This window comes from Rhinolophus ferrumequinum, chromosome 7 (genome assembly GCF_004115265.2).
Source record: "Rhinolophus ferrumequinum isolate MPI-CBG mRhiFer1 chromosome 7, mRhiFer1_v1.p, whole genome shotgun sequence".
NCBI classification, from domain to species: Eukaryota; Metazoa; Chordata; class Mammalia; order Chiroptera; family Rhinolophidae; genus Rhinolophus; species Rhinolophus ferrumequinum.
This window is the reverse complement of record NC_046290.1, coordinates 78,703,442-78,715,267: the sequence shown is the minus strand read 5'-3', so window position 1 is coordinate 78,715,267 and position 11,826 is coordinate 78,703,442. Positions and strand designations below refer to the sequence as shown.

Below are 11,826 nucleotides of genomic sequence, written 5' to 3'. Positions count from 1 at the left end.
CGCTTCCAGACCCTCTCAGCTGAAACCTAGGGTCTGCATCTGCATTCATATCCATATCTGTAATATATACAGATATAGATGATATAGATACAGATACAGATACAGATAGATATAGAGTGAGCAAGAGAGACAAAGAGCAAGATGTCTACAAACACATTTACATCTATATGTATAAATCTATCCATGTATTGAGAACTGTGAGAACCGTTTACATCGATACCTCCAATTTCAATTTTTACAACAAAAGGTTCATCCTAGTTTTTCCCTTTTGAATATCTGCAACTCCCTTCTCCAACAGTGAGAAATCTGGATTCTATTATTATCTATATATTTTCGTATTGCTCCATACCCCTGTAGTAGCCAAGCTCCTATTTCTGCCTCTCCCCCACCCCACGGGGATGCCCTCCGCAGACTATTCTGATACTTCATGCTGGTCACCCCACCCCTGGTCTGGACCTCCTCTTCACCCACTAGGACTTGGACTCCCCATTATTACCCTGTTTGGGCTTTGACAACCCATGCTCGTGGACCCCCTGCATAGATGTCCTCCGTACCCTGTTTGGCTCCGACTCTCCATGTCATAAGGCCCCTCCCTGGAAGTTTGGTCGTTTGATTCACTCTTCTTGGGCTCTGATAGCCTGTGCCAAGCTGCTCCCATTGTATGGACTCCCTCTTCACACCACTCAAGGTCTTACACTCCATTCCAGGATATGGGCCACCACAGCTCCCCCTTGGTTCCCACTGGTGTAGAAACCTGTCTTGCTTTGCCCCACAATTGGGACTGACTTGTTTATGAAATGAAGGGAAGAGTCCAAATAACTGCTAAATATGTATATTGTAAAGAACATCTTTGCTGAATGTTGCTGAATTAGAGAGAAGATTGAGCTGGAGGCAATGATGTGTGTTTTCAAACGCTATTGTTTATGCTACATAATTCTTTGTGTGTACGGGAGGCAGTTATATTTATTGTAAGCCCCCCTTAAGACTTTGCTTTGGACATATTAAGCCTGCTTAGTTTGCATGGGAAAAAAAAGTCTGCATTTATTGGGACAAACAGGAAAAGTAAACTAGTAGAGCTCCCTTTTAAATCTCATCTTATTTTGCTTCTTCGTTTGTTTCTCAGAATAAACTCCTGTAGAGACAAATTGGCCCATGGCTCTAAATTACAGAGGATTTTGAATGTTCAAAATCTTCAAGAATCTTCAAGGCATTTATTCTTTCAGTTAAAATCAGTAGTGGAATGTCACTGATGGGTTTGACCGGGAAAGAAGCATAAAATTGCAAGGAAAATACTAATTTCTAATTACCAAATTGAAAGAAATCATGAATACACTGTACATCTTGTTAACTCTTCTTAGGACGAACAGTATAAAGTAAACTACATGTGTCAGAGAAATTGTTTTATACTTCAGTGCTAATAGATAATAAGCTGGTTTATTAGTTAATAAAGTGTTTATACCATTTAGACAAATCTGCCTTCGTATCATTCCAACTTATTGCTATCACAATACTCAGTCAATAATTCTTTTTATACTAAGTATAAGGTACAATAAAATGTATGCTTATCTGGAGTAACTGGCTACATCCAAGTCAGAAAAACTTTACATTATTCAACATTCTTCTTCATATTTAGAGGGAGGACTATTAACCAAGTATTTGAGCATCTCATTTTGGATACACTTTCAGTACTGTTTACTTACTACAGAAGCTAAGATATAAGGGGACTTTAATTTTCAATAGATGGTCTGGAGAACTCTGCCTGTGTGCTTCTTGGTAGGATCAGGCAGTGCCTGGCATCACGCGGGAACAGGCTCCAGAGCCCACTCGGGCCCCACCTGTCAGCCTCTCACTGCCCTTGGAGGAACAAGAACACTGTAGGGTAGGAAGACCGAGGACAGAGTATGTGGACCACTGGGCAGAGATCACTGGAAATGGGAACGGAAGACAGGGGTGCCCGAGGGAGAAAGAGAGGAGGTGGAAGTGAGAGGAAGGAGATGCAGAGAGAAGCCATTGAGAGTCCATGTGACGTGGTTATGCCAAGATGAGATTGATAATCAGAGGAACTATGGGAAATATAGAAAGAATGTTTAAGAAAGCACAGGACGAGATCGCATATGTAACAATTTGAAGACATGGAGACATTCATTGCTTAAATTTAAAATGTCTCAATTTAAAGAAACTCCTTTCTGACCTATGACCCATGGTCAAGTCTGAGTAGACTGTGCCTTGTTTTGTCCTCAGGCCCAAGTCTCAGCCTCCCAGGCCCACTCAGGGAGCATCTCTTATGAAGCAAACATGAGAGTGAACTTTTGTTTTGCATTTTAATTTGTGGCTATGGTAACTTTTGCAAGAAATAGAGATGAAAACCTTAGATCACATTGCTTTGAGCTTATATAACATATTTTAAAGACTTTTAATTGACATATTCTTTAATCTTTACAATATCACTCTGAGGTAGATAGGAGATCTATAGTTTTACTCCCAGTCTACAAAAACAAAATCAAAATTAACAATGAAATCATATATACACAAACTCTAGAGTAGGATGATTCGTCTTAGCTGTCCTGATTTAATCAGGTGTAAGGAAACTAAGCTAATTCCATACTTTGTGACCGATGAAAGTGTTTCAAGTTGTCCAAACTACAAGTAGGTTAAATTTGGCCAAATGAAACCATATTTCAAACTTAACCCCGAGTGCAAAGCTGTAAAGGTTGTGCTCGGGTTAGCCTTGTAGTTCCATTTCTCTTTATTTGACGATCTCCCTTTGTGCTGAAGATTAGCTCATAATTGCTGTTGTCCGTTGACATCATTATTTCTGCTCATAAACTTTGGCTGAAAGAGTGTCCGTCCCACAGGTAAATTCACACAGTCTGGTTCAGGGCAGGACCTCCCTCTCCATTCTGTCCTCCACAACGGTGAGCCTAAAGGCAGCTTAAGGACTCCTACGAATATTATTTTTCTGGTCTCTGTTTCTTTACACTGTTGTTTTATTTGCTCATTATGCTTTTAAATATTGAACTAATAAACCCTAGAGTATTGCAAATCTGTATTTCCCTCAGAAAAGAATGTGCTCATTTAGCCAATGATTTAATATCCCACTGACCTTCACAATAGAATAAACAAGACTTTCTAAGGTAAATTTGTTTCTACAAGGCATTTAAAGTAAATTCTATGGTTTTATAGCCCAACTTGAAGTGAAATCTTCCGCAGAAATACAGCAGTGTTGGCAAAATCCTCAGCAATCACTGAACGTCAGTGCCAATGTGACAACATGGGAAGAGCAGGACTCTGAGTAGTAAATGTGACTGAAATACAAATAACAAAACATGTGGTTTTCTAGACTCACAACATATTGGAAGACAAAACTGTGAGCAAACTACATTCTAATATGCAAAGGTAGTACAGAAAGTGGACACAAAATTATGTGTTTTTCCATAGCCATGCAGCTATCCTGGCATTTCGGTTTCTGTTTTTCAGATTTTCGTTCTTCACTGTCTGTAATTTGGCTTGAATTGTAAGCCTCTGGTGTTCCTCCAACATGGCACTGAAAAACTGCTGCAGCTGAAAGGACAAAGAGATGATCAGGGCAATCTATCTTCTCATTTAGACAAAATAAGACCGAGCTCATGCTAAGTCGCAACATGATTTTACAAATGGCCAATGACAGCTGGAATGGGTAGAAATGTGTACCCCTAGATTGTGTGTCCCTGGGGAGAATATGATGGAGAAAAATATGAAGACCACCTACATCTGAAGAATCAGATGCAGACTAGAAGATCCATGATGTAGGAACTTCATCTACTTTATTCACTGCTCTATTCCCCAAGCACATAGTAGGTGCTCAATAAAGATTTACTGAATGCATACTGGATATTACACAAGATTTGTGGACAGAGATACAATGAGATCTTTTATCTCAAACAAACTTTGCAACTTCAAAACTCAAAACTGACACATAACATCTATGTCTTTACAAATGTTATCCTTTATCGATTTGTCCACTGGCTAAATTCCTTCATTGAATGAAGTCAAGTATTCAGTTATGAGACCATATGCTGCAATGTTACATACAAACCAGACCCCCACCGACTATTTAGTTATACCCCAAAAGTCTGTTTCTCCATCAATGAATTAGAGCTCAACATGTGAGATGACAATATTTGCATACCAGCTCACAAAATGTCGTCTTAAACCCTAAGACACTTGAAATTGAGTAGTAATAGGGCTATCAAGGCTAATACAATGTAAAAGAAAAGGCAGGTTCTAGGAAAAAGTAGGTGAAGGAACCAGAAACAAACCTCCCACCCGCTCCCACACCTGCCCACACCTGCCAGGCAGTGGGAGCCAAATGCCCACAGCCCCATAGGATTGTGCACCTGCATTCAGTGGGAGGGGAGTCAGGATCTACGGGATTGTAGGTGGGGCTTCCTGTGTGCCTGAGAGGGAGGTCAGGCTCCAGCAGGATGGAGTATAAAGATGAGAGCAAGAGAAGCAAAGAGTATATAGAAACTGTGCTTTCTTTTCATTTTCTTTTTAGTCATTATGTTCTGCATTATCATGTGAACTACATTATAGTAGGACTGTTGGGCATTAGTAGGTTTTTGACAAGGATATTCATAACAGCTAATTTAGTTGTTTTCAAAATTGCAAAAACATAATCACTGCTAAATCCACTTTTGCATTTTTTTTTTAAATAAAGTATCAGTGACTACAGAGTTTTGGAACTTTGAGGACTGCTACATTTATACAACCTTCATTCATTCATTAAACATCAACAACAACAAAATTTTACTGGGTTCTGTAGATCAAAGATGAGCGGATGCATTTTAGAAGATACAACACAAACTCAGTCTTGATTCTAGGAGCTTTCGTTCCAGCATTGCTGGGTGTGCCCTTTACTTTCTTGTCCAGGGAATCCCTAATCAATCAGGTCCAGACAGCTCAGCCTCAGGCAGGTCAAACCCAAACAAAGATAACCCTTCAGGAATTACCAATTCTTCCCCTCGCTCATAATAACAACTAGGAAACTGCTTATCTTCTTTTCGTTTAAGATCAAATTTCAGGCCTGTATGACCTACGCATTTATTTGTTTACTTGCTGGGACAGAGGAATTGATTTTCCTTTCTATTTACACAAGCCCTTTCTCTTTTTATTAATATGGTTTCAGGCTGTGGTTAATTTGTACTTGTGTATTTTTAAAAAAATTGTCATCAATTTTATTGAGATGAAATTTATGTACAATAAACTATAGCCACATAAAGTGCACAAGTTGAGTTTCGATCATTGTATACACCTGTAAAACCATAGCCACAATCAGGATACAGTTCATTTCCATCACCCACACGAGTTTCCATGACCCAAGCCCTTCTGTGGGCCTCCCTCCCTCTGTCCAAGGCAACTACTGATTTGCCTTTGTCACTAAAGATTAGTTTGCGTTTCCTACAAAGTGTCTGGTTTCTTTTACTCAGCATAATCATCTTGAGAGTCATCTATGTTGCTACACAAACTTGTCCCCTTTTTTTTTTTATTGTGGGATAGTATTTAATTGTGTGGATATATTATACTTTCCTTGTCCATTCACCTATTGATGGATATTTAGATGGTTTCCAGTTTGGGGCTTATATGAATAAAACTGCAATGAACATTTATGTACAAGCCTTTTTGTAGACATAGGTTTTCATTTCTCTTGACTAAAAACCTAAAAGTGGAAACGGTTGGGCATATGTGTCTAATTAATATTTTAAAATTCTGACTGTTTTCCAAAGTAGTTGTACCGTGTGACATTTCCATTGGTAGGCTAAGAGGAGTTCTAGTTGCTTTACATTGTTGCCAAGGTTTGGTATTGTAAATCTTTCTAATTTTACCCATGCTACTGGGTGTGTAGAGATTATATTTACATTTTACTCTTGTGTGTTTGTGTGTGTGTGTGTGTGTGTGTGTGTGTGTGTGAGAGAGAGAGAGAGAGACTTTTTTGTAGACATTTGCTTTTGCTCCTCAATTTACCTCGTGGTTATAAGATCCCTTTTTCTTTCCAGAACTACCCCAGTGCGTGTGGTTTGGGTGGAGCTGGCTCCAAATGTGGGTGCATGACTCAGGTTAGGCCAATCAGAGTATTTCATTCCCCCTGGACACAGTGATTCATACATGTGACCCAAGTAGGACCAAAAGCAGTCCTTCCTCCAGGGCTGGAACTTGAAACTGGGTGAGAAAGGATTCCTTCTTCTACAAATGAGGGGGCTAAGGATCGCATAAGCCTGGGGCTATGATTGCCTCCACGTGGAGAAAAACCTGACTAAGAAGAAAGTCAGCCCAGAGGAAAGCAGAAACTAGTAATAACAAGCCCCCTTGTTAAGTTCTAGAATACAGACATTAATAAAATATGGTCTCATTCCTCAGGGAGCTCATTTTAGCTTCATGGGGTAGACATATTTACACACTGATTATAGTATAATGTGGTAAGGGCTATGATAAAGTTATTCATAGGATGATTTGGGAACATGGAGGAGGAGAGGGTATAAATCAATTCATAAAAAATCCTAGAATAGATTGTTAGATCAGGGACTTACAGGACGATTAGGAATTATCTAGCCAAGGGCGGGTAGAGAGGGCACCCTAGATACAAGGTAGAGTTTTTCTGAAATCTAGAAAATGTAAAACAGCATGATAACTTCAGAAAATCTGTAAGTGGTAGAGTACAACTAGAGGAAAAATGTTTGGGGGTGTCTGTCTCTCTTGCTCTCTGATACTCGGTGATGAGGTAGGCAAAAATGAAGCTAGAAAGTAAGGCAGGGGACAGATTATGCAGGGCTTCGTGGGCTAAGGAAAAGATTTTTAAATTTCCTAAAAACTATGATAAGTTACTGGAGCTTTGGGAGTAGGGCAGTGGCTGGCAGCAATGTGAAGAAAGGATGGAGGCAAATCCAGCCTGGGGCAGAGAGCCGGGGCCAGAGTCTACTGCAGTAATTCAGACAAGAAAGGATGAAGCCCAACATTCCATAAACAAGGACAGTCTCTATTTCAGAAGCAAGATAGAATTAGAAAACACTTCATGCAGTTATAGTAGCACCAGTGGGAGCACAGAATGTAGTAATTCAGATAAGCATATTATTTTTTAATTTTAGCAACTCCAAATTACATAAAAAGTGGCTTCCAAATTATTATTATAATTCACAATGTCTAAAGTACTTACCTCCATGATCTGTGAATCTGTACTTACAGTTCTCCCTATTATATACATGAGAATCACCAATGATTGTGGTCCATACCTACAAAGCAACAAGATGCTAATCAGGGTTGGAAAATGTTTTGCAAGATAAAGTACCGTATTTTGCCCTGTACTGGTGTAATACGCACTGTTTTGCCCAAATTGGTAAGAAAAAAATAAGGATGCACATTATACGTGGGTAGTATTCATTCTGTATCTATATAAATGTTTTTAATTCTCGTTTTGGTGCTTATGAGTTAAAAGTGTAACTCTAGAAATCAATAATAATATCCATATGCAAAATAATACCCTGGAATACTATAATCAGTTTTGTTGAACTGAGGACGAATTTGCAAAGGACGAATTTGTGTAAATAGTGTACGTTTGTTACCAGTACATAAAATTTCTTGTACCTTGTATCTGTTCTTGTGTTTTGTAATTATTTGTTACATAAAATTTCTCGTACCATAATATGCTAAAAAATAAATGCTAAAATTCCTTTATAAATTCAAAATATAATTCTTTTATAAATACAAAAAACAAGTACCTAAATAAACATTTGAATTAAAAAAATTAAAATGAAAGTTTTTTCTCCCCTGAAAGTTTGGGCCAAAAATGTGGGTGCATATTATACAAGGCAAAATACGTTATATATTATATGCCAGATAAATGCTAAGTATACAGCCCCTTTTAATTCCTATCTCCCAAATCTAAGAAAAACATGTATGAACTAGTTTACCTTCATCTTTTAATGGAAAATCTATTATATAGAAAATTCTATTAGCACTAAAAAATATTTAGAGTTAAATACTAATTTGTTAACACATAGCTTTTAAAGTTTACTTAAGTGAAAAAAGCTCTTCTTAAAAACAATAACAATGAAAACTGTTTTTATCTTTTTAAATGAGGTGGTTAGAATAGATGTCACATACCTCAAATTAAGAAAATTTATAAGAGTGTAAGTAAATATGCACCCCTTAAAAAAATAGTAGTTAATATGGAATTAATTTCAGAAACTCTGACTAAAAGGCCCTAAAAGCTTATTTTAAATGCTATATTTGTGTATACTTTTTGGAGGGAGGATCCATATTTTCTGAGATTCTCCAAATGTTGGTGATCACACAAGGTGAAGTACCTGGCTCTACTTACGCTCCCTCCAAAAGGTATGGTCATTGAAACTTCCTCTTTAGTTTAATGTCCTTGAACACCCAATGAGAATCACCTTTAAAAAAGCCATGAAGTATTGATATAGAGAAAGAGCAGATACATACCTACCCAAAGTGGTGTTGTGGTTAAAAATGTAAATAAAGACTGATGCATTAAAAAAGAAAGAAAATTAAAATAGGGTTAATATAATGAACTGAACAAGAAATGGTTGAACAGCCTTGATAGTTAATACACACAATGGATTACTTCAGAAATGTATAAGTGAAATTAAAAGAGTTAAATTCAAAATTTAAAAAGTTAAGTTCAAAATTTAAAGAGTTAAATTCAAAATTTCAAAAGTTAACATTGGCATGAGATACAAAGTTAAGGAAAAAACAGCGCTTTTGTTCTTAAGTTCCCAGCTATAACATAAACTGTGTCCACGTGAGCAAAATGGAGGACAAGAGATAGTCTCCATATAACTCAGGCAGGCAAACGTGATTCTATGGGAAAAGTGGAAATATTTCATAGTGCTCCAGTTTTGTTGACCAGGTATAGAAAGTCTGTGAGATGATTCAAGAAACAGCAAAATTTGCCAAGAAACTGAGTTCCAACCTTCATTTAAAAGAGTGGAAAAACTACCTCGGGTGCTACATGGGTGATTTTCTAACAGATCCAGGAAAAAAGTTTACCCCAAGAGGCAGGGCTCAGTTTGACATTACCTTGGGCAACTTATAATTTGTAAAAGTAGGGAATAACACATTGTTAGAAGCATTGTTCTGAGATTGAATGAGATGATGTATGTTAAAGCACCTATCAGAATACCTGGCATACTTCATTCCTTCCTATTCTCATAAACTACAAGATGAGAGATTTTTTTCAGTCACTCTTGTTGAGAAAACAATCTCTTCGAAATATTACTGAACAAAAATATTTACAATACAGACAGTTTATCCCACCAGTAATCAAATACATTCTAATTAACATAAAGACAAGAGCCAATAACAAGTCACAAAAATCCTATTGCTCCATCTCTACTCATACATTCTTCCATAGAATCTATCTATAGCTGATACCGTGTTTCCCCAAAAATAAACCTAGCTAGACAATCAGCTCTAATGCGTCTTTTGGAGCAAAAATTAATAAAAGACCCGGTCTTATTTTATTATAACACAACACCAGGTATAATACAATATAACATAACATAACATGATATAAGACCCGGTCTTATATTGTATAATATAATATATTATATAATATATTAATTTTTGCTCAAAAGATGCATTTAGAGCTGATTGTCCGGCTAGGTCTTACCGTCGGGGAAACACAGTATACGCATGTATACTAGTATATTGATTTTCCTGTAACCTGAAAGATATCCTTATGGTCAGTGGAAGTTCCTTCATTTGGATCAATATTCAAAAGATCATCTTTGGTCCTGCACAAATTGCCCTACAGCAGCCAGTGCAGGGCCTGCACATTGGGAGTGAAGGGGCAGGACCAACCCGAAGGTGTTTTATTCAACCAAATATTCTAAAACACATATTCAGATTAGGCTTCCTGAGAAGAATTCTAGTCCTGGTTGAGGGGAGCAGATGCTCCAGAAACGCTATTGGCAGTGTACTCAGCTCTAACACGTGACCAGTCCTATCTCCACCTTCCCAGTGCCCTAAGCTCTAGACAGCGATGGCGACGAGTACCCACTCGGTCTTCCAGTCCTTCCACATGGAAGGTGACTTTTGCCAACCCTGCCTGTTCAAATCTCACTCAATCCCTTACTTCCCTTTGAATCCCCAAAGCCCTCTCCACCTTTCCTCTATAGCATGTACCAGGTACTACACCCCAATCACTTTATATGCCTAACAGCAGCTTGAACTAACCATGCCTTGGCATAGAAAAACCAAAACAGGTTATTATTAGAAAGAACCTTAGAATCGATCAAATACATGCCTTTCATTTTATAGACAAAGAAACCAAGGCCTAAATATTGATAGGCAAACAATAAATAGATGTTGTTCTAGCTACAATTCTAGAAAAGTGGATTGGAGAACTTACTTTCTTATCTGTCTTTCTCCTGGTACAACTGATCTACTGGCAAAATAACACTTTGTTTATATTAGCATAGACAGTACATAGCAGGATTACATCTGTAAGATGCTAGGCAAAGTATGTGGAAATCTCTAGATTTCCTTCTACAGGCCTTCTTGGAGCCTTTATGATGGTAACATATACTGTGAATTTGCAGAAGTGGAGATTAAAGCTGACAGTTTCCAAACTGACTGGGCTACCGCCTTCCTTGTTGACAGAGAGTTTATCAACATTTTCCATGCATAATGCTCACTGGAACACACCGGAGAAACACTAATTTCAGTACCAACTTGCAAGTGAAGAGTTACATTTCAGTAAATTCAGTAAATCCTTCCCATGTTATTAATATAAAATTTAATGTCATAAGTATTTGTTTACTTATACTTTTATACTCTATCATTATATGAAGATTGATAACATACATATATTCATGTCAAATATAACTGTTTAAATAAGTGATAATTAAACATACTGACGTTGAAATATTCCTGTGCCATTTTTAGTGTATATCACCGTTTTATTATTAATTTTTTAAATTATTAATTTCCTTCTAACAATCCATAAATATTATTACTATCTGTTTAAACAAAATCATTTGCAAAATTCAGCAAGAGTGGTAAATATAAACTGAACCCTAAAAATAAATGTATTAGATGTGGAAAGCACACTTATTTGAATCTGAAAGACTTTTTGTATCAGACATTAATGTGTAAGAGTGAACTGAGATGAATTCCCCATAAATAGAATAGGTATCTATTTTATAAGCATAGCATTTGGTCTATCAAAGAAAAATATTCAAGCTATGGTTAAAAGTTCATGTATTTAGAATTCTGGGAACTTCTTGGGGATGATGATAAGACCCATTTAGAGTTTTGTTTTTTAAAAAAAAATTCCATCTCTAATACAGCTATGTAGATCATTTAAATAAATTGCTAGACAATGGACTTTTCAGATAGTTTTGCCAACATGTTCCTGTTCTCTTCTGAGGAATAAAAATTAAGACACATTTAAAGTCCCTTAAATTGAGAGCACTCTTTTCCATGGGTTGCTCAAAGCTTAATTGGGACACATGCTGTGTATGGTATATGAAGAGAAGAAAAATTGACTGAGAGCTGATTTATCGCAGACAGCCACACCGTCCAGCTGAACTTTCTGCAATGGTGGAAATGTTCAATATCTGAGCTGTGAAATATGGTAGCTACTGGCCCCAGTGACCACTTAAAACGGGGCTAGTGCAACAGAGGAACTGAGTTTTAAATTTTATTTAACTTTGATTCATTTACATTTAATTACCGACATGTTAGCTAGTGGCTATCATGTTGAGCAATGCAGCCTTAGATCATTTTCCAATCTGGTATCAATTTGTTCCACGTTAAACTATACGGGAG

General features: G+C 37.2%; 1 protein-coding gene across 2 annotated transcripts in view; it reads right to left on the bottom strand.

The window, feature by feature from the left end:
* Positions 1–1,172: 1,172 nt before the first annotated feature.
* The window catches only part of LVRN (laeverin), a 55,407-nt gene continuing 44,753 nt past the window's right edge, over positions 1,173–11,826 (bottom strand). The window contains exons 19-20 of one of the 2 annotated variants that reach the window (XM_033110727.1): positions 7,190–7,265; positions 1,173–3,561 (exon numbers count right to left, since the gene is read on the bottom strand). In XM_033110727.1, the coding sequence (XP_032966618.1) occupies positions 3,377–3,561; positions 7,190–7,265 (261 nt within the window). In that variant the 3' untranslated portion in view covers positions 1,173–3,376. The remainder of the gene's footprint in view (positions 3,562–7,189; positions 7,266–11,826) is intronic. The other variant, XM_033110728.1, reaches the window with a different exon arrangement.